The 23,412-nt window shown below is 44.8% G+C and overlaps 1 protein-coding gene across 1 annotated transcript; it reads left to right on the plus strand.

Moving 5' to 3' along the window:
- Window positions 1-934: 934 nt before the first annotated feature.
- Window positions 935-17,971, plus strand: Kdelr2 (KDEL endoplasmic reticulum protein retention receptor 2). Its single transcript, XM_090324302.1, has 5 exons — window positions 935-1,140; window positions 9,111-9,211; window positions 11,860-12,018; window positions 13,588-13,840; window positions 15,906-17,971. The coding sequence occupies exons 1-5, from the start codon at window positions 1,050-1,052 to the stop codon at window positions 15,938-15,940; spliced, it is 639 nt and encodes a 212-aa protein (XP_090180428.1). The 5' UTR covers window positions 935-1,049; the 3' UTR covers window positions 15,941-17,971.
- The last annotated feature ends 5,441 nt before the right edge of the window (window positions 17,972-23,412 follow it).

Below are 23,412 nucleotides of genomic sequence, written 5' to 3' on the forward strand. Positions count from 1 at the left end.
GAATATCTAGTGACAGCAATGTAGGAGAAAGGATTATAGACCTGTACATGGTCATCAATCAAGTTTCATGTTATTTCCTGGCTTTTTTTTTTCTTTTATAGTAAGAAGCTGTAGCAGGACTGGTTCCACTGGCCAGAAGCCAATGCTGTTTGCTGGAGCTTACTAGGGCCCACATTCAAAAATCTAATGTTCTGCAACTACTGTCTTGAATTTGTGTGTATGCCAGTACTGGGCTTGAACTCAGGTCCTGGATGCTGTCCCTTAGCTTTTTTCACTCAAAGCTTGCAACTCCACCACTTGAGCTACAGCTTCTGCTTCTGGCTTTTAAGATAAGAGTCTCATGGACTTTCTTACCTAGGCTGGCTTTGAAAACGAGATCCTCAGATCTCAACTGATTAGCTAGACTTACAGGTGTGAGTCATCAGTGCCTGGCTCTTTCTTGTGATCTCTTTCCTCACCCTGCAGAAATATTCAATTTCCTACCTAATTTTACACTACCATTCCCCAGCTAGGTGTCAAGCACTCTTAACCACTGAGCTACACTTTAGTCCTGCTTTCTCTTACGAGACTGTCCCCAGAATGGTAAAAGTCGGACTCCCGCTGCTACATCGACCTCCGATGTCGACCTTGAGTGCTGCAACGTTTGCCTACAAGAAGAATGCAGAGCTCTTACGGCCGGTGGGAAGGGGGTGGGAAGAGAACTATCACTAGCGAATGTCACCTCAAAAATAAAAGCGAATCGCTGGCATCGAGAAGAAGCCAATACCCTCGGCGGATGGAAGTTGGCGAGGATTCCGAGGGAAGCTGGAGAGAGTCCCCGCTAAAGGGGCGGGGCCCGGAGGGGGCGGAGCCTGGAGGGGGCGGGGCCTGGAAGCGGCCCGCTCTCCCAGAATGCTCCGCGGGCGCGCGCGAGCGCGCGAGCGCGCGACGGCAGTTCGGCCACGTCCCAGGCCACGTCGCGCCGCTCTCGCCATCTTCGCCGCTTCCTCTCAGCAGCCGCCGCCGCCGCCTCCTTACTCTAAGCCCGAGCTCCGTTGGCCGCCGCCGCCATGAACATCTTCCGGTTGACCGGGGACCTATCCCACCTGGCGGCCATCGTCATCTTGCTGCTGAAGATCTGGAAGACGCGCTCGTGCGCCGGTGAGCGGCCAGGCCGGGCCCTGAGAGAGATCGGGACGCGGGGCCGGGTCGTCCCGAGGACCCCGTCGACCTCGTCCATCCCGGGATACCTCCCCTCACCCCCCCAACCCCACTCTGGGATCGTGGTGGCCCGACACCCCCGCTTCTCTTCCGCGGATCCCGGGACCCGAGAGTAGGGGAGGACCCTGCCGCCCCTCGGGGTGGGCCGGGCCCCCCGGCTTGCGAACCGGTGTGCGGGGGGCGGGGGGGCGCGGACGCTGACCGACCTGCTTGGGGAAATGTGGTGGTGTCTGAAAAGTTTGGGAGGGGAGCGGTGGTCCGGTGGGCGTGTCCCTCGCCTGGGACCTGTCCCGGGGACGCTTCTCTGGGCGAGGTCCGTGGTTGAGGGGCGGGGGGCGGGGGGTGTCTTCGAATCGGTGGGCTTGGCGGGAGAAGGAGGGGCCGGATCGTGACATGACGTGGCAGCCGGACCACTCGGAGCGGGGGTGGGGGGGGCGACAAGGGGAAGAGGTCATCTCGATGACCACCACCCTTGTCACTTCCAGGACCGGGCCCTGGGTTAAGTCCCAGGTTGTGGAATGTGGTATCCGGGCCTGTGTTTGGAGTCGTGTGGTCTGCAACCTCCCCCCACCCCCCCCCCACCACCCCAGTCCTAGGGACCCTGGATCGATCGCAGGCGCCGCAAGGAAGGGCTGGGGGAGGTGCGTAAAGTTAAGTTGGTGCTGCTTCGAGAAGCGAAGTGGTTTTTGCCTCTCTCTAATAAGGGGTTCTGCAGCGCTGGGTACTCCCGAGATCCCCTGTGCTTCCATGCAGTCCCTAGCTCCACGTCACCGGTGAGTTGGCCCAGCCCCTCCCCAGAAGTCCGCACACTCTTCCTGCAAGTCTTGCCGGGAGGCCCGGGAAACAAATCTTTCCCAGATAATAACACCGTAAAGCTTAAGAAATGCACATTTAAAAGTCGCTCTTTCTCCCCCTCCCCCCCTAAAATAGTTTATTTTCTTGGTGCCTATACTGGGGGCATGAATTCAGAGTGAATGTTGTCCCATAGCTGTTTCTGCTCAAAACTGGCGCTCTGATTATTTGGACCACAGTTCCACTTCCAGCTTTTTGGTGACTAATTGGAAATAAGTGTTTCGAAGACTTTCCTGCCCTGCTGGCTTCCCAGCTAATATGGTTTATTAAGATGACAGGATTTCTTTAAATCCTCATTTTAATTGTATGCCTCTCGCATGGAAGGGGAGACAGCTTTTGAAGTACTCAAGAACTTAATTTTTTCAGAAATGGAGAAAGGAATGCTGAAGTAGCGTAGGACAGAGATTCTATTCATCTGGTTAATTTATTAAAAATTTCCACATCTGAAGTAACATCATGTCTTTGATTTTGCTGTGTACAGGCCTTGCCTGCCTCCCTAGAACATAGCTTGAGATCCAGGAAGTAAGCAAAACCAAAAAGACCTTTGAGCAGTCAAAATGAATGTTACAAAGTCCATCTACTGAAACTAGTGTATCTGACTTGGAGATGATGTTTCAGTTTTTACAAAGTTCCAAGAGGCTCAGTTGCAGTGACCATATATTAATAAAATTTCAGTAATTATGATAGCTGACATTTAAACACTACTATCTACTAAGTAGTTAGCTAAGTGCTTTCTATAGCTGATCTCAGACAGTCCTTAAAATAACCTTGTAGGGTAGATGCTATTGTCTTTGTTCTGAGAGGATAGGAAGCTTAGAGCCAGAGTTGAAACACAGTAATTTACAGTTAATGATTTTGAATAAATACAGCTGCTTTGACCTAAGCTATTTTGGCATAAATGTTTGATTAACAATAAACCAGTAGTATAAATGCAATGGTTTAAGTTCTTTAGTTTTGGCTTGGTTGTTACTGTTTAAATCTTTTCTGTTGCTTCATAATCTTTGAATCGATTATTTGCTTCTGTTTTTTTATAATTGCCTTTCTGGTTTAAAGATGAGATAATATGCTATCTTCCAAAGTGAGATGTTTGGGAGAATTGAGTGTAGACTCAGAAACAGAATTCTCAAAGAGAGCCCTTAGGTAACAAGGAGAAAGAGAAGGGCTTTTATGTCTCTTGTCCCCCTCTCTCTTCATTTGGGCGATGTAGAGTGCTAAAGAAAATAATTACTTCAGCTAAAATGCTGAGAGCGATAAGTAAATGGGCTCATTTTGTGGGTGTTCCCCAAGTATTCTGTGGGCATTATTAAACTATTTTCATTGTCACACACGGGATGCTTTTCCTGATGGCATGTATGCTTTTCCTGATGGCATGTGAGCTTTAAAAAATCAGTATTAGTGCTGGGAATTTGGCCTAGTGGTAGAGTGCTTGCCTAGCATGCACAGAGACCCGGGTTCTATTCCTCAGTACCACATACAAAGAAAAAAACCCGGAAGTGATGCTAAGGCCCAAGTGGTAGAGCTCTAGCCTTGAGAAAGTCCAGACTCTAAGCTTAAGCCCAGGATTGGTTAAAAAAAAATCACCAAGGCCGTGTCTTCAGAATTATGTGCTGAATGTGACCAGCTGCATTGTTTTTCCATACTAAATTATAAAAGTTTTGGAGACTTTTGAGAGAGTGAGAATTTGATAAGAGTTTCTCAAATAACTGGAATTAAAGACATGTACATGCAGATTGTGTTTCTCCCTTGAAAATACTGGTATGAGGTTCATTGTAGGATTTCCATAGTTCTCTTGAACATGACTGAAGACTCAAAAAAACAGGTTTCTTTCCTAGGAATGAGGGATGAGATAGATTGGTGAGGAAACAAGAGATTGAGTTACCTGTTAATCTAATTCCAAAATCACTACATTAAGGACTCATTTTAAAGTGGGGTAAGGAGTTAATCTTGTTTGAATCTGCATCCGTTTATGGTTACATCTTCATTGTCATGACAGAGGCATGAACCTAGGTTCTTATTTTTGAACTACTAGGGCAGCTTGATTTTCAAGTGGTCACTTTCTTTTTATTCTAGACCCTGACCTGGAAAACCTTAGGACACTAGGCAGTGGTTTTTAGGGGCAGGGGTTCTATTTATGTTTTCCTTAGGCTGTTAAGTTCTAATAATGCTGTATCTGCTGTGCTTAAATGAGTAGGGTAGTCATTCGAATGTAGACAGGTGCCCAGCCTTCCTCCTCTGCTCACTCTAACTTCCCTCCCACCAAACATGAAAGGCAAAACTGTGTCCTTGCATATCACCTAATTGGATCATTCACATTTTTAAGTAAATTCAAAGCATCCCATCTATTGGAGTTGACTCAGGTTTTTATATCACATCCATCCCCAGCTTCCTCTTCTAGATGTTAAGCACAGGTCTCCTTGAGTAATCATTGCTCTGGAACATTTACTAACCACCCATTGTGTACAGAGCACTGAGACACTCAAAGCAGCAGGAGACAACAAAGTGTCTATTCTCAGGAGATGTTTATCCTTTCAGTTTTTATGGCTAGGCATGCATGGAAAGATAAAAATGGACAGAGCACCTGAGGCACACACCTGTAGTCTTAGCTACTCAGGAGGCTGAGATCTCACGATCGAAGTCCCAAACCAGCCCAGGCAGGAAAGCCCCTGAGATTCTTATCTCCAGCTAACCACCAGAAAACTGGAAGTGGTGCTATGGCTCAAAGTGGTAGAACACTAGCCTTGAGGGAGAAAACTCATGAACAGTGTCCAGGCCCTGAGTTCAAGCCCCATGACCTATCCCTCTCCACTCCACACCCCCCCAAAAAAAAAACTGCAGAGGAGAGTGGTAGTCTTGCTGGCAGACAGAGAGTATGACCTAGTGTACATTCATAGCTTGGGATTGGATGGGACACCGCAGGCTGATCAGGAGGCAAGGTGGCATATTCCTCCACGTGAACTTGATAATTCAGAGTATTGTTAAACAATAAATCTGAGAGGTGTCATCTGTAGTACATGTGACAGAAAATAATAGATAATGAAGTATCTATATAAGCAAGAACAGCTTGACAGAAAAATGGCAAGTTGGCAGTTCACAGAAAATAACAAGAACAGGTAAGGCACTAAATAATGCCCAAGTTGTTCTAGGACTTCAGGATTTGGATGTTAAAATGGTAACACAGACAGTTACTTTCCCAACAGGAAGGAAAAAGCAAAAGGTTTACAAACCTCTAGTGTGTATACAAGGAAAAGGCATTCCCACTGGGGGCAGTGGGTCTGTGGATTGGCAGCATCTTTCTAGGAGGGATTCGACAATGTGTACCTAAGTTTAAAATGTCTTTTGGGAGTGGGAACGTGGCTTAGTGATAGAGTGCTTGTCTAACATGCATGTAGACCTGGGTTTGGTTCCTTGGTACCATATGCACAGAAGAAGCCAAAAGTGGTGCTATGGCCCAAGTGGTAGAGCACTAGCCTTAAGGAATGCCCAAGGAAAGTGCTCAGGCCCTGACCTGAGTTCAAGCTCCAGGACTGGCAAAAAAAATTGTGCCTGTAATTCGAAGGGTTATGAACTATGGCAATAGTTGTGGTGTGAACTAAGTGACATAAAATAAAATGTTCATTGTACCTAAGTAAGCATAAAACACTATCTAGATATATAGAGAGATACTCGTGAAAGAAATTTAACAACAAAACTTAAACCTAAATGAAGCCAGGCACCAGTGGCTCATTCCTGTAATCCTAGCTACTCAGGAGGCTGAGATCTGAGGATCACAGTTCAAAGCCAGCCCTAGGCATGGAAGTTCGTGAGACTTATATCTCCAAATAACCACTAGAAAACTGGAAGTGATGCTGTGGCTCAAAGGTTAGGGCAGTAGCCTTGAGCTGAAGAGCTCAGGGACAGCGCCCATGCCCAGAGTTCAAGCCCCACGACTGACCAAAAAAAGAGAAAGAAATAACCTCAGTGGTTCACATATCTACACTGTGGAACACTCACTATACAGCTATCAAAAAGATTTAAGCTAGAGTTAGGGCTAAAGTGATGACTCTGAGATGGAGATTCAAAGGGCAGTTAGTAAAACAGGCCACACGTTAGGAGGTAAACACATGGAACACACACAAACATGCAGAAAAGGGACAAAATGGATTTGGGAGGGGAGCTGAAAAGTCATTTTCATTGTGGGGAGCAGTACTAAGGGAGGCTGAACTCCTCCTTGCACCTTGCACCTTGCACCTTGCACCTGCTAGGCAGGCACTCTACCCCTTGAGCTATGCTCCCAGCCATTTTTGCTTTCAGACAGGACCTCCCACAACCCTACTCCTGCCTTCTGCACAGCTCACGTTACCCGTAAGAATCACCATGCCTGATGAGGGGCTTTTTACAGAAGTCACCATACCCCTGGGCTAAAAGTGCAACTTTTAAACCACAGCAGAACTTAAAGTAACATGCACTTAAGTATACAGCTGTGGGCTTTTATAAATTCTCCTTGGTTATGTGGAATAACAAGACTGATGTTACATTTAATGAGTGACTTCCAGTTGACAAGTTACTGTGGATGTTTAGGCATTTGGTATTGGATGTTACTGTCTGAGGTGTTTATGAATATTCTGTGAGCACTTGTTACCTGACAGCCTTGGTGTGTGTGTGTATTAAAGCAGATTGGTATCGGTTGGAAGTATAGCTCAGTGGTAGAGAACTTGCTTAGCATGTGTGTTATCCTTTCTACGGTGGGTGGGTGGGTGGGTAGGTAGGTATAGGTAGGCAGATTGATCACTGACTTAGTAGCAGATACCCTCTCCCCTCACCTCCTGCTATCTTGGTTGGGACCCTGCCTTCCTTTGAAGACTGACAATTTCACAGGCTCAAAGAGAAAGGCTGCTCCTTTTAGTCAGTCAGGCTCCAGGCCAGGGAGCTGGTGTAGGACTATTCATTATGTCAGGTTCCAGCATACTGATTTTGTACCAAGAAGCATTTGCTGCCTGAGTTCTCCTCCACTCTGTATTTGCTTAGGGGGAGGGAGGCTTGCCACCCTCTAGCTGATAATGAATTTGGGCTTGAGCCCAGAGCACTTTGTCTCTTCAGAGTTACTGAGACAGTTAAATTCTTCCAAGTGTTGTCTCAAAATACCATGCAAGGAAAATTTGTCTCATGACATGAAGCTAAGTGAATTTCATTTTCTTTTGTTCTTGTGTTACTCATTTGTTCAGCAACCGTCTCTTGGTCCTTGCTGTGGGTGTGAGGCTAGTGCGCTGCATAGAGAATACACAGTGGAGTCGGGCATGACCTTGCCTCTGGGCAGGTTCCAGATTATCACAGTGTGTCTGCACAGTGTGTAAGAGAAGCCAGGGCAGAAGCCAGCATGATGCATGAGTCCACGGCACCAGGAGAAGGTGTGCAGATGTGACCTCCCAGAGGTCAAAGGCATTGATCAGAGATATCATAGTCCTTGGTTTTTAGTAAAGCAAAGCAAAAAAATGAGGACAAAACCCAAAACTCCACTAGAATAAACTCTTCAAGTTTTGTTCATCCATATCCTTTCCATTTTTAATAAATATTGGGAGGAACCATTCAGCAAATGAACTGGAAATCTCCTAAGGTGTCAGCAAGCCTGCAGTGTGAGCCTTCTGCTCCCGCATCTCCCCAGTTTGTGTTCTTCAGCTGTCTGCATCCGCTCCTTGGTCTTCCTTTGGAACGTTGATCCCTCGTAGGAAAATGGTCTCTATTGCTTGGAAGACTAATCTGCTCATGTTGAGTCTTTTGTCTAAACTGCTCCATACTCTTCCTTTGGTCCTCAAATTTGGCTTCTGTTGATGACTTTGGAAAGAGAGAATCAACTTTCTTCCTTTCTGTTTACATGTCTTTATGAATAGACTAGAACTGTCATTCTGCAGACTTAGAAAAATGACATTCTGGGCTGGGAGTTTGGCCTAGTGGTAGAGTGCTTGCCTAGCATGTATGAGTACCGGGTTCAATTCCTCAGTAACACATACATAGAAAAAAGCCGGAAATGGTGCTGAGGCTCAAGTGGTAGAGCTCTAACCTTGAGAAAGTCCAAGGACAGTGCTCAGGCCCTGAGCCAAAGCCCAGGACTGGGGGGAAAAAAAAAAGAAAGAAAGAAAAGAAAAATGGCATTCTTTCATTCAGGCTCTTGATTTCAGCAAGTTGCAAAATGATTGTAAAATGTCATTAAAAAACAATGTCACTTTCATATGCCACCGGGTTGTGAATGACCTCAGTGTAGTGACATTCCTCTTCAATGCACACTAAAATGTGTAATGATGCTACTGAGCATGGTGGTTTGCTCCTGCAATCCCAGGACTAGAGAGATGGAGGCAGGAGGATTAAAAGTTCACATTAGGAGGTCATGCCTTTATTCCAGAGGATGAGGTTCTACTGCTCAGACCCTACCTAAGCCTTGGCTGGTTCCTTGTCCCCATATCAAAGTTACTACCCCATCGTCAAAAATTTGGTCACCTTGGAGATACTGGAATTTGTGTTTTGATGGTGCTGGAAACTGAGCCCAGGGCCGCATGCATGCTAGGCAAGCATTCTACTACTGAGCCATATCCCTAGTTTACAAGATACTGTTTGAACATGGAAAGGAAGAACTGAAGGTAAAGGCAAGTTATAACACGAATGAGCACAGTTACTGAAAAATTGCTACTTAAGATGAAACATTTGAGCTCTAGGGCAGTAGCTGAAGACTTCAGCTCAGGGACAGCACCTAGGCCAAATTCAAGTTCAAGCCCCATGACCCACCCCTCCCAAAAATATGAAACATGAGAAGTATACTGCTCATGGTAGAGTACTGTGTTGGTAAGGTAGAGGCACTGTGATGATGTCACTTTCCTAGTGAATAGTTCCTCCCAGAAGGAACAGTTGCAAATAAATGAAAGAAAACCTGAAACAGCTTATGTTGAATAGAGTTGCCTCCACATCTGGGCCTTGAGCCCTCAAGTACCCATTTTCCCATCTGTATGTCTTACATGCTATGATGTTGGGTGTCAGTCATGCAGCTCTCCAGGCTTTTCTAACACTTTTTTTTTTTTTTTCTGTTTCTTTAGGTATTTCTGGGAAAAGCCAGCTTCTGTTTGCACTGGTCTTCACAACTCGTTACCTGGATCTTTTTACTTCATTTATTTCATTATATAATACATCTATGAAGGTATGGTAATGACAAACAGACATACAAACCTACAGAAACTGCTAATGGATGCAGGCTACATGCTCTTAATAATCTCCAATGACTATTTAAATAAGCTAATCTTAAAAACTCAGGCCTGGGACTGGGAGTGTGGCCTACTGGTAGAGTGCTAGCCTTGAAAAAGCTCAAGGACAGTGCCTAGGCCCTGAGTTCAAGCCCCAGTGGTAAAAAAAACAAAAAAACAAACCTTTTAGGCTCCTTTGTATGCACTACTAGGAATAGTTACTCTGTTTCGAAAATACTTTGAGCTTTAGAGACATTAAGCTTGAAGTTCTTTAAGCATGGTAAGTCTCTTAAAGCTCCTGATAACCCAGTAGGAAAGAGGGGTGACTGGAGCAGCGGGAATTACAGACCTCCCTAGGGAGGTCAGTATATTAACAAGAACTAAAAGGCAGACTCCTGGGTGCAGTGTCTCATTTAGGATGTGTGTAGGTTGCTGCTGGTTCCCTGTTTCCACTTAGTTTTTTAAGACTGTTTTTCAGGGCCTCATCCTTGCCAGTCAGGTGCTCTACTTGAGCCACCATTGCAGCCCTTAGATGTCTGCTGTGTGTCTGCTGTCACTATTCTTTAAGCACAACAACTAGTTACATCCTAAGTTTCTTTCTTTTTTTTTTAAATAAATCACATTTATTGAATTTTTTTTTTTGCCAGTCCTGGGCTTGAGCTCAGGGCCTGAGCACTGTCCTTGGACTTTCTCAAGGCTAGAGCTCTACCACTTGAGCCTCAGCACCACTTCCGGCTTTTTTCTATGTATGTAGTACTGAGGAATTGAACCCGGGTCTTCGTGCATGCTAGGCAAGCACTCTACCACTAGGCCAAACTCCCGGCCCCATCCTAAGTTTCTTAACATACTTTTAAACCTTTTGATTTGACCTAAGCATTAAAGACCCATGGACATCTTTTGATCCACATACTCCTGTGTCTCCTGCATAGCTGGGATTACAGGTGTGCAGTGTCACATGCTATGCTCAGCTGCTTGGTTGTCATTTCTAAGCTTCACATCCTGAAAGTCAGTGGAGTGAGAGCCTAGTTGTTTGTGCTTGTTTTTAATTTGCTGAGCACCTGGGTCAGGAAATAGCTATTCTGCCCCAGTGGTTGATTGAGGCCTTAATGGGCTAGACCTCACTGACCACAGCTACCCAGTGAGGCCCTAGCTGCCCTCATCCTTATCTAGCTTCTTCTTTCTTTTTTTCTTCCTTCCTTTCTTTCTTTTTCTTTTTTTGTTATTGTTGTCAGTGGTGGGGCTGGAACTCTGGGCCTGAGCTGTGTTCCTGAGCTCTTCAGCTCAAGGTTAACACTCTACCACTTGAGCCACAGCACCACTTCCAGTTTTCTGGTGGTTCATTGGAGATAAGAGCCTCACAAACTTTCACGCCTGGGCTGGCTTTGAACCAGTGCCTTATCTAGCTTCTTTGTGGAATTTTTTTTTTTTTTAATGTAAGTGCTTGATGACTGTCCTTATTTACCTAGTAAGTCATTTGCTCAAATGTTTTCCTAATTAAGTTTCACAAGTTGTATATCTGAAGGAGAAGTAACACCAGATGCTGGTGCCAGTAACTCAAGCTTATCATCCTAGTTCCTCAGGAGGTTAAGATCTGAGAATCATGGATAGAAGCCAGCCGAAGCATGAAGGTCCTTGAAACTCTTCATTTCCACTTAACCCCCAGAAAACCAGAACTGGTGCTGTGGCTCAAGTGGTAGAGTGCTAGCCTTGAGCTCAGGGACAGCGACCAGGCCCACAGGTCAAGCCCCACAACTGCCAAAAAAATGTCAAAAGAGGGCTGGGAGTTTGGCCTAGTGGTAGAGTGCTTGCCTAGCATGCACGAAGATCCAGGTTCAATTCCTCGGTACCACATACATAGGAAAAGTTGGAAGTGGTACCATGGCTCAAGTGGTAGAGCTCCAGCCTTGAGAAAGTCCATGGACAATTTTCAGGCCCTAAGTTCAAGCCCCAGGAGTAGTAAAAAAAAAAAGTCAAAAGCGGTATAGTTCCAGCCATGGGGGAAAGCTGACCCAGAGCTTAACGTGCTGAGTTCAAGTCCCCATACTGACATAGAGAAACACAACGGTAGAGTTTAGGAAGGAGTTGGTAGAACTGTTCTATGCCATAAATTGGAGGGTGATACTAAAGTCATAAAATACCTCCCAAGGGTAGAGCAATAGCCTTGAGCTGAAGAGCTCAGGGACAGTGCCCAGGCTGAGTACAAGCTCCATGACCCACAAAAAATAATAACAATAAATAAATAAACTAACTCCCAAAAGAATTTGACCATGGGTCTGGGAATATGGCTTAGTGGTAGAGTGCTTGCTTAGCATGCATGAAGCCTTGGGTTCAATTCCTTAGTACAACATAAACAGAAAAGGCCAGAAATGGCCCTGTGACTCAAGTGGTAGACTGCTAACCTTGAGAAAAAGAAGTTTAGGTACAGTATCCAGGCCCTGAGTTCAAACCCCAGGGCTGCAAAAAAAAAAAAAAAAAGAATTTGACCGTGTTTAAATATTAAATTACAATTCCCTAAAATGCTGAATAGATGGGTGTTGGAGAAAGCTGAGAGAATAATGACTCTTGCTGTGTATTGCTAATCTGGACATTGTTCTCTCGTCTTCAGCTTATCTACATTGCCTGTTCCTATGCCACGGTGTACCTGATCTACATGAAATTCAAGGCAACTTACGATGGCAATCATGACACCTTCCGAGTGGAGTTTCTGGTGGTCCCTGTGGGAGGCCTCTCATTCCTTGTCAATCATGATTTCTCTCCTCTTGAGGTTAGTTAAGAGGTTACGTGGTAGGCCGGGAGTTTGGCCTAGTGGTTAAAGTGCTTGCCTAGCATGCATGAAGACCCAGGTTCGATTCCTCGGTACCACATACATAGAAAAAAGCCGAAGTGGTGCTGAGGCTCAAGTGGTAGAGCTCTAGCCTTGAGAAAATTCCAAGGACAGTGCTCAGGCCCTGAGCTCAAGCCCAGGACTGGCAAATAAAAAAAAAGAGGTTACGTGGTGGTCATATCTGATTTCCTATTTGCAGATAATGTGATTTTTTTTTTTCCAACTTGACAATACTTCCCATGCAGTATATACTCTGGGGTATAAATAGAGACAGCATTTAAAGCACCTAAGTTATTTGGGGGGAAAGTGGCTGCTGGCCACTTATTGCCTGCTACCAATCCTTCAGAATGTAAGCTCAGACCTGTATTGAATCTCCTATTTCTTTCCTTCCTTTTTCTCTTTCTTGATGCTGGGGATTACTTAAGGCCTTGAATGTGCTAGGCAAAGCAAATGCTCCACTGAACGACATTGTGAGCCCTATATTTCTGCGGGCAGACACAGAGCCCTGACTGACCTAGTGTCTGGAGAACTCAATCTTCTCCTCATTCTGACCACCCTTTGTCTTTCTGCCGTGTACGTCATATACGTTGGCAGTCTGGTGCCTCCTCACCTTTGGGGGCAGGGATGCAGAGTTGCTGGCCCTGTACAGTGAGCATCCTGCCGAGTACATCTTCCCCTGTAGAGAGCTTCTTCCTTGTTCACTGGGGCTATGTATATCCTCGGTGCTGGTGGGTATGGGCTACTTGAACTTTACCACTCTTTCTGACCCCTTTGAGTTAACCACACCAAAAAAAAAACAAACCCTTAAAAGAATAAGAAAAATATTGATGCTCCTTGACTTATTGATGGGGTCATGGCCTGGTGGTTGGTTCCATTCAGGGTGGTGTGACTCACAAGTCTGCAGCTCCCTGCTGCCCAGTATCATGTAGTGGGAAGAGTATTATAGCGCATGTCTCCAGACCATGAAGACAGTGAAGCTGCAAGTATGGCTCAAATTGAATGTGTAATATGGATAGTATTTCCAACACCATCATCATGTTGTAAAGTTATAAGTTGAATGAAGACCATCTGCAGTGGAGCATTTAGAGTCCCGAAAGGAGATCAAAAAGATCATCAGATCACCACAGATAAGCTGTGGCGAGGTAGAGGGAACTATTACTCTTGCTGTCAGTCCTGTCTAGCAGAACTGAAGCTGGGTACTAGTGGCTCACTGGGTTGAGATCTGAGGATTGAGGTCTGAGGCTAGTCTGGGCAGGCAGACTTCATCCAAGACTCTTATACCCGTTTAACCACCACAAAACAGGGAGAGAGAGAGATGTGGCTGGCAGTGCTTTGCTTGTGGAATGTTGTTAGTCAGTGGGATAATGCAGTGCCAAGCTGCGCAGTACACACCAAAATACCCACACCCTAGATTCCCTGCTCTTGCTCAGCGCCTGCGCAGTCATCTGGAGGATTTTCCCTGAACTGGTGGACACAGGTCCTTCCTGATGCTTGCTGTTTGTCTTCCAGATTCTATGGACCTTTTCCATCTACCTTGAGTCGGTGGCCATTCTTCCACAGCTCTTCATGATCAGCAAGACTGGGGAGGCGGAGACCATCACCACCCACTACCTGTTCTTCCTGGGCCTCTATAGGGCTTTGTATCTGGTCAACTGGATCTGGCGCTTCTACTTTGAGGGCTTCTTTGACCTTATTGCTGTGGTGGCTGGTGTGGTCCAGACCATTCTGTACTGCGACTTCTTCTACTTGTACATTACAAAAGGTACGTGATGTAATGTGCTTTGTACATTACCAAAGCAGTCACGTGGCTGGGAGTTTGGCCTAGTGGTAGAGTGCCTGCCTAGCATGGACAGAGACTTGGGTTCAATTCCTCGGTACCACATACATAGAAAACCAGAAATGGTGATGTGGCTCAAGTGGTAGAGCTGTAGCCTTGAGAAAGCTCAAGGACAGCATTCTGGCCCTGAGTTCAAGCTCCAGGATTGGCAAAAAAAAGAAAGAAAGAAAGAAAGAAAGAAAGAAAGAAAGAAAGGAAGGAAGGAAGGAAGGATGTTGGTGTAAGATACTGGGTTTTAATAACAGCAAACTAGTTAAGCCACTAACTGGCCAGGTAAGTAAATGATAGTACATAAAACACATAATGTAAAACACAGTGCTAATTTGTCTTGTGCCATATTTTGGATTGTTCACTAAACCCTCACGGTGTTCTTTCTTTTATCGTGAACTCTGGGCCTGGGCACTGTCCCTGAGCTCTTCGACTCAAGGCTACTGTTATACCCCTTGAGCCACAGTGCTACTTCCCGTTTTCTGGTGATTCATTGGAGATAAGAGTTTCATAGACTTTTTTAGTTCCCGGACTGGCTTTGAACCATGATCCTCAGATCTCAGCCTCCTGAGTAGCCAGGATTACAAGTGTGAGCCTTGGCGTCCAGCTATATGCTTTTTTGGGGGGAGGAGGGCATCATGGGGCTTGAACTGTGGGCCTGGGTATGGTCTCTGAGCTCTTCAGCTCAAGCCTAGCACTCTACTATTTTGAACCACAGCACCACTTCCAGTTTTCTGGTGGTTAATTGGAGATTACTGAACTGGGGACTCTATGCCCGGACTGGCTTTGAACCAAAATCCTCAGATCTCAACCTCCTGAGTAGCTAGGATTATAGGCTTGAGCCAACAGCACCTGGCTTTTTTTTTTTTTTTTTTCTTAAGACGAGGGCTATTCCACCTGAGCCACAGTGCCACTTTTGGCTTTTTCTGTGTATGTGGTACTGAGGACTGGAACCCAGGGCTTCATGTATGCTAGGCAAGCACTCTACCACTCGGCTACAGTATCCTGCCCCACTTTTTTTTCTGGGGTTTGAACTCAGAGCCTGGGCACTGTCCTGGGGCTTTCTTAAGACTAGTCACAGCACTGCTTCCAGCTTTTTCTGTGTATGAGGTACTGAAGAAACAGATTCTGGGTTTTGTGCATACTAGGCAAGCATTCTACCACTAGTCCTCACTCCCAGCCTCAGATCTTACCCTCTTGAGTAGCTAGGATTACAGGGGTAAGCTACCAGTACCCGGCCATATGCATATTTTTGCATCTGTTTGAATATAGGATTTAGTTTTTAAAAACATCTGATAAGGGGCCGGGAGTTTGGCCTAGTGGTAGAGTGCTTGCCTAGCATGCACAAAGACCCGGAATCGATTCCTCGGTACCACATACATAGAAAAAAAGCCAGAAGTGGTGCTGAGGCTCAGTGATAGAGCTCTAGTCTTGAGGAAGTCCAAGGACAGTGCTCAAGCCCAGGACTGGCAAAAAAAAAGAACATAAACGTCATCTCTTAATGTCCAAAATGTCAAGAGCCTCCTCCATAAAGTCATATTTTATATATTGATTAGGGGAATGTTTATGACGTTCTCCGTATACAGCACAGCTATAGTTAGGCATAGTAGTGCCCACCTGTAATTCCAGCACTTGGGGGGCCAAGGCAGGATTGAGAGTGCTAGGCCAGCCAACGCCAGTGACCTCGAATCAGAAAAGAAGACCAGCTTTGAATTTGATGTGATTTCTAATTTTTAAAATGCAATTGCTTGGGGTGGGGGGAGAGAATGGGGACAGAAACAGGAGGAGGGGGGTACCAATGTTCAAGAAGTAATGCATCTACTACCTTATAAATGCAACTGTAACCCCTTTATACAGTACCTCGACCATAAAATAAATTAAAATAAAATAATAAATAAATAAAATGCAATTGCTTACTTCCTTATGCTTTATAGCATCTTTATGTGTACAAGACACTAGGAACAGGAAGGAAAAGAGTAACCTTTTGTTTCTGTTCTTGCAGTGCTCAAGGGAAAGAAGCTGAGTTTGCCAGCCTAAGTGCCAATGCGCATCAGCAGCCTCTGTCCTTCAGGGTGCTCGGACAGAATTCGTACCATAGCAAAGGCACGAGGCGCTTGATGCGGAAAAGCAGAAACTTCACTCTTTTGTTGCAGAGTCACCAGTGGCCCTGTGAGGACACAGAGGACAACAAGCAGAGGTTTCTGTTTAATGCATCTTGCCTTATCTTTTTTATTACTATGTACAAAGATTTTTTTTTTACACAAAGAAACTCTGTATTAATAAATTCAATGTGTAGCTTAATTGGGAAAGTTCTAAAGGTGATGATTTTGTGAGGGGGGAAAAAAACTATAAGCTTTTTTTATTTTAAAAAAAAGTCATTGAAATTGTTGATTCTGTGTTTGCAATGAAATTGTACCCCTTGACAGCTGGTAGATTATATATCAAACATCTATCAAATTTGCATTCCACTGTATTTTTTTTTTTTTTTTTTACCAAAATGATGAGGTGAGCTATATTTGTTAGAAATCTGAGATCCTATGTTCAGTCGGGTCCATTAGTCCAAAATTCTTCCCACTTCTTTGGAAATCCTCCCATGGAAGTCACACTACATTTTAGGTTGGTGCAGATGGCTTGCAAATTAGTTTTCATTACCAGGATTTTAAGGTTCTGAATAGAGATGGAGTCGAAAGTCACCAAAGAGGTGTCCATTAGCATGGGACTTCCCAGGACCCCCCCCCCCCCTCAGGCGACATAGTCGAATGTAGGGGAGGGGCTGTGATGATGGATTCTCCTGGGTATGGGACTCTACTCCTCTGAGGAATGGAACACAATGCTTAACCTATTGCTTTTGTGAATGAATCAGATGACTACAACCATGTCTATACCCAGATTTAAATGGGTTTTTTATATCACTTGTGAGTGATAAGAGGATTTGCAATATTTTTAATAGGCAGCACCAGCTACCATTCCTTATATTCTTTTTTTTTTTTTTTTTTTTTTTTTGGTCTTAGGGCTTGGGCTCGGCCTGGGTGCTGTCCCTGAGCTCTTCAGCTCAAGGCTACCACCCTACCCCTTGAGCCTCAGTACCACTTCCACTTTTTTAGTGGTTAATTGGAGATAAGAGTCTCTCAATCTTTAGTGCCCTGGGCTGGCTTTGAACGCGATCCTCAGATCTCAGCCTCTTGAATAGCTAGGCTTACAGGCGTGAGGCCACCATGCCTGACTTCTTTTTCTTCTTTTTTTTTTAACTGAGCTCTTGCATGACTTACATTGTGTTACCATGCTAAATAAACATTTTCTTAAACAAAATAAATCGTCAATTTCATGAATTAGACTTTCAGACAGCCTATGTTGGGATGACTTTTTTCGTTTGTCAGTGAAAGCTCTATAGTGCTGCAAATAAAGTTACACGTTTGTAAAGCTTTTCATGGATATACTAGGAGTTTTCATCCTGATTTTTGGCATCATACTGATTTGCTGCTTATTTAATTTCTGCAAAAGTATGATGATGTGATACACCATAAATAGTAAAGTGTTCAGTACAAACAGGGCTTACTATAAGGAGGATTAATATTCTTTATTTTTATTGTGTGCATTGGTAGCGTAACTGCATGGTGTAACCTCTCTCACTACCATGTTTTACTTTTGCCCTTTTGTTTTAAGTGTGTTGCGTGTCAGAACACTTCATTTCCCCCAGCATCTTAGGGTTGGTTTCATTTCTGTGGTCTGTTTTCATCCTTGGATGAACCTGAGAGGGGAGGCGGGGTGGGAAATGGAGTTGCAGAGGAGCTGGGGCAGTGCCCACACCTGTCGTTGTTCTTGAACATCAGCCAGAAGCTGGCATGGCACCCTGCAGAGCACAATGCACAGAAAAAGGATCTGAACCTCAGAAGCCCAAAGCCTTCCAGAGTCATTCTGCCCCAAGTTTAAAAATTGGGCCCAAATGTCATCTTACTAGAGAGGGGCTAGACAGTGCCCACACAGTGGAAGCGGGCCTGGTCTGAAGAAGCACTGTTTCATGGTTATTTCCACTTGCTCAATAAAGATGGTCAGGTATTTCATAGTTTTCATTGAAGTGTTTTACTGTGTGTTAACCTTTGTGGTGGTGGGGTTGGGGGGCTATAGCCCTAACCCAGGGCCTTACACATGCAAGGTACATTCTTTACCACTGAGCTCTATCAGAGCTTAGCCTGAGTAGCTAGGATTGCAGGTGTGAGCCACTACTACCTAGCTTTTTTTGTTTTTTTCAAGGGTTCTGGAATTTGAACTCCTGGCCTCACCCTTGGTAGACTGCTCTACCAGCTAAGCCACACCTCTGCCCCCTCCTTTCTTTTTTTCCCCCTCCTCCAGTCCCAGGGCTTGAACTCAGAGCCTGAGCACTGTCGGTGGAACTTTTCAAGGCTGGTGCTCTACCACTTGAGCTACAGCACCACTTCCAGCCTTTTCTGTGTATGTGGTACCAAGAAATTGAACCCAGGGCTTCATGCATGTTAGCAAGCACTCTACCACTAGCCGTGCCCCCGGCCCTCCTTTAAAACAAATTATTATAAAGGTGATGTTCAGAGTGGGGTACCGATACACAAGTCAGGTAACAAGTACATTTCATTGTGCACCCTGTCAGATCTTCCCTCCCATCCCCACCCACAGGTTCTGTAGTTCATTTTCATCATGGTTCTGTAGAGTTAGCACTGCTCACCCTTTGTCCACCCTTTATCCCTCCATTTCTTTCTTTTTTGTTTTTGCCTGTCCTCAGGCTTGAACTGAGGGTCTGGGCACTTTGCTCAAGGCTAGTACTCTGCACTTATGCCACAGTGCCACTTCCAGCTTTTTCTATGCATGAGGAATCGAACCCAGGGCTTTGTGCATGCTAGGCAAGCATTCTACCACTAGGCTACACTCCTGGTCCCACTGTCCCTCCATTTCTGTGCCCCCCCCCCACACCTTACCTGCCCAAAGACAGATAAACAAGAAAAGAAGGCCAGGTGCTGGTGGCTCATGGTTTCAATCCTAGCTACTCAGGAGGTTGAGATTTGAAGATCATGGTTCAAAGCCAGCCTGGCCAGGAAAGCCCATTGTTATCTCCAGTTAACCACCAGAAAATTGGAAGTGGCACTGTGGCTCAAAGTGGAAGAGCACTAACCTAGAGCAAAAAAAGCTCAGGGAAGCCAGGCAAGGTAGCTCACACCTGTAATCCTAGCTACTCAGGAGGCTGAGATCTGAGCACCTCAGTTCAAAACCAGCCCGGACACTAAAGTCCATGAGACTCCTATCTCCAATTAACCACCAGAAAACCAGAAGTGACACTGTGGCTCAAGCAGTAGGGCCATAGCCTTGAGCTGAAGAGCTCAGGGACAAAGCCCAGACACAGAGTTCAAGTCCCAAGACAGACAGACAGACAGACACAGAGTTCAAGTACCAAGACAGACAGACAGACACACACACACACACACACACACACAGCTCAGGGACAGGGACAGTGCCCAAGTCCCGAGTTCAAGCCCCATGACCAACTAAAAAAAACCAAAACAGCAACAACAAAATCTGTTTCCATTTCCTGGAGTTCCTTTAGATAAATAATACACAATCAGATGCAAAGAGGCATTGCACCTTTGTGTCCCTCTCCTTTGGTTTCACTGTGAATGCTGAGTCCTGTATAATTTAATATGCTCCCCAGTCTTTTTTTTTTTACACTGTTATTTTATTTATTTATTTGCCAGTTCTGGTGCTTGAATTCAGGGCCTGGGCACTGTCCTTGAGCTTCTTTTGCACAAGGATAGAGCTCTACCACTTGAGCCACAGTGCCATTCCTGAGTTTTTCTGTTATGTGGTACCAAGGAATTGAATCCGGGGCTTCATGCATGCTAGGCAAGCACTCTACCACTAGGCCATGCCCGCAGCCCCAACAGTTATTTTTTATACTGTTCCTTTTTGCCCAGGACTAGCCTGGACTGCAGTCCACCTACTTAAATTTCCTGCTTAGCAAAAATGAACAGCATCCCCCAGTCCCCCCCTCACACACCTAGTTGTTTGTTTACTGTTCGAAATCAGGGTTTTGAAAACTTTCCAAGGGCCTGGAACTGTGATCTCCCAATCTCAGCCTCCTGAATAGCTAGCATTACAGGATGGCTACCTTGCCTAACTGAGAACGTTTTTTAATTTGTAATAGAGCAAATACAAATTTGCCCTTGACCAGCCAAGTTGCTGGTTGACTGTGGCTTAGACACAGTCACTGAGTGAGTGAGTCACTTTCCTGTCCCTTCCCGCTGTCAGGGAGCAATAAAGAGGAAGAGAGCAGATTTGATAGAAGTCAGTGTCCTGGGGTTGGATGTATGGCTTTGTTGGTAGAGCACTAGCCAATAAGCCCAGGTGGCAGGTTCCATGTTTGAGTACTGGTCTCAGACAAAAAACAAGAAAAAAAAGTTTTATGGGAACCCTATTAGAAAAGCTCAAGCTCTGAAGTTTAAATGAACCTCAGTCTAAGCTTCTCAGAGCATTTAGAAAACACTGATACCTAGGGACAGCTGCCTCAAAAGCTGCTAGTGCTTGTACTGGCAGAAGCCCTTTGGGCATTCTTTTTTATTATTATTAAAGAATTTATTAACATTGATTTTTACATATTTCAAATGACGTATTTAACAAGTATTCAAGAAAGGAATCTCTATTATACAATCACTGGCACTTAGATTTTAGAACATAATTAAAATTAGGCTGAGGGTTTGTATGTCATAGATACATAGTAATCTATGTAATAAAACATCTATAGAGTCATAGATTTTTACGTATGTGGTTGTGTTTATATTTCCAGTACCATGTCCATAGCATTGACTATGCAAATATTGAATCCTCGCTCTTGTACTGTTTGGATCTAATAGCCACCCTTTGGGCATTCTTGTCAGAGATACACAAAAATTGATTTAGTGCCATTCTGAGTTATGGGTGAGGCTTGACAATTTGTGATTGTATCAGGGGCTCCATGTGATTTTTTTTTCTGTGTAATTTCGCCTTCTAGTGGTAGCTTGTGGAGTTTCCATTGAATTGAACTCTGTCTAACCCCCACACCTTTTTTTAAAAAAATGCATTTTATTATTATAAAGGTGTTGTACAGGGACTGGGAGTTTGGCCTAGTAGTAGAATACTTGCCTAGCATGCACAAAGATCTAGGTTCAATTTTTCAGTACCACACACATAGAAAAAGCCAGAAGTGGTATATGGCTTAAGTGGTAGGGTTCTAGCCTGGAGATAAGACCCAAGAACAGTGCTCACCCCCTGAGCTCAAGACCAGGTCTGGCAAAAAAAAAAAAAAAAAGTGTTGTACAAAGGGTTACATTTACATAGTTCAAGTAAGGAGCACATCTTTCTCTCTCTCTCTCTCTCTCTCTCTCTTTTTTTTTTGTCAGTCGTGCGGCTTGAACTCTGGGCCTCTGCACTGTCCCTGAGCTCTTCCCCTCAGGGCTACAGCTCTACCACTTTCAGTCACAGCACCACTTCTCACATTTCCCTTTAGACAGTGTTACCCATTCCCTGGCTCTTCCAGATTTTCCCTCCCATCCCCACCAAGTTGTATAGTTCTGGTTAACTGTTGTAGTGTGGCATCTTGTGTGGGTCACATAGGTGCTTCTCAAGGTTTGAAATCATTCCCAGGTTTACCAGTTTTCAAGGAAGTTGGTGTATAACGACACCGATTTTATACAAATGAGGCAGGAACACTTGCAGGGAAGGGACGACTGAGTCCCAGGTTGGTCTCCATTCCCAATCTCAGTCCCTTGAGTGCTAGGACTACAGGTGTTCAGCCATAGGGTACTTTCCTCCTTTCCTTCCTTTTTTCTCTCCTTCTTTCCTTCCTTCCCTCCTCCTTCCTTCCTTCCTTTCTTTTTTGTTTGGGGAGGGGAGAGCTTGAACTCAGGGCCTAGAGTTCTAGCTCAGCTTTTTCACTCAAGATATGCTTTACCGCATGACCCACATCTCCACTTCCGGTTCTTTGCTAAGAATCTTTAGAGTTTGTCTGCCCAAGCTGGCTTCTTACTGCCATCCTCAGATCTCAGCCACCTAGGTAGCTAGGATTATAGCACGAGCCACCAGCACTTTATAGACTATCTTCTTACTTCACTTAGGGGACTGAAGAAGCAAATCAAATATCACACTCATTTTTGGAGTCTGCGACCAAAACGGAAAAATCAACCTACTTACTCATCTAATAAGGTTTCCATGAGAATAAATGGATATGTAATAAGGAAACAGGGAAAGCCTGAGTGATTTATTGAGACAGGTATGCCAGCACCTGTCTGTAGTCCCAGTAATCTAGAAGCTATGGTAGGAAGATTGGGGAGAGCCAGGCCAACCTGTACTACTTAGAGAGACTCTCTCAAAACAAAAAAGTCATTAGGCTCATGCCTATAATCCTGTAATCTAGATATTCAAGAGACTGAAATCTAAGGATTAAGATTTAAAGCCAGCATGGGCAGGAAAGTCCATGAGACTTCTCTCCAATTAACCACAAAGAAGCCAGAGTGGAATTGTCATTCAAGTGGTAGTGAGCTGGCCTTGGGGAGAGGGGAGAGAGGCTGCGGGGACAGGATTGGAGAGGGGGGAGTCACCTCATAGACAGTACCCAGGCCTTGAGTTTAAGCCCAGGACCAGCATTTTTTTTTTAAAGTCGTGGATCATTTACCTTCTCAAGAACTATAATTTGACCTAGATAATTCATACTACAGATATATTGTGTTTTAAAAAGATTTTTGTGATATAATTTAAACTTAGATATTTTTAGTTAACAGCAAATTTAAAAACCTGTCACAGAGGGGGCAAATCTCCAGCTGTTAGGCTGTTTAAGAGTCAGGAAAACATTTGGTACATGGTGGAGACACAACTCTTCTTCACTGCCCGACACCCATCTGCCTGTATGTTTATGATTTGTATGACCATAATGGTGGTATAAATACTCATTGGCTAGTGTGCTACCAACTGAGCCACATGTCCAACCCCTTAGATTTTTTTTAACTTTCTTTTTTTTACTTACTTTTCAGATAGGGCCTCATATTTTGGCCTAGGGCTAGCCTCACATACTGTGGTCCTGCCTAGGGCTTCCCATGTAGCTGGTACAGATTTGCACCATTATATTGGTTTATTCCCTTTTTGTTGTTGCTGGCATGGCCCCCTTGAGCGGCTCTAGCGCTGTTCCTGAGCCTTTTTGCTCTACCACTTTGAGCCATAGCACTAGTTTTTTTCTGGTGCTTAATTAGAGGTAAGAGTTTCAAGGTGTTTCCTACCTGGGTTGACTTTGACCTGTGATCCTCAGATCTCAGCCTCCTGAGTAGCTAGGATTACAGGTGTGAGTAGTTGGGGCCTTGAAATGGGGTCTAACTTTTTTCCTGGACTGGTCTCCAACTGCAACTTTATCCCCTGTGTAGCAAGGATTACAGGTATAAGCCACTATGCCTAACCACAACTTTTAATTTGTACACCAACTATTTCCCCAAAAACATATCTTTGGAAGTTGTTATTCTCTGGAA

Source organism: Megascapheus bottae, chromosome 34, assembly GCF_031878675.1.
Source record: "Megascapheus bottae isolate mThoBot1 chromosome 34, mThoBot2.hap1, whole genome shotgun sequence".
NCBI classification, from domain to species: Eukaryota; Metazoa; Chordata; class Mammalia; order Rodentia; family Geomyidae; genus Megascapheus; species Megascapheus bottae.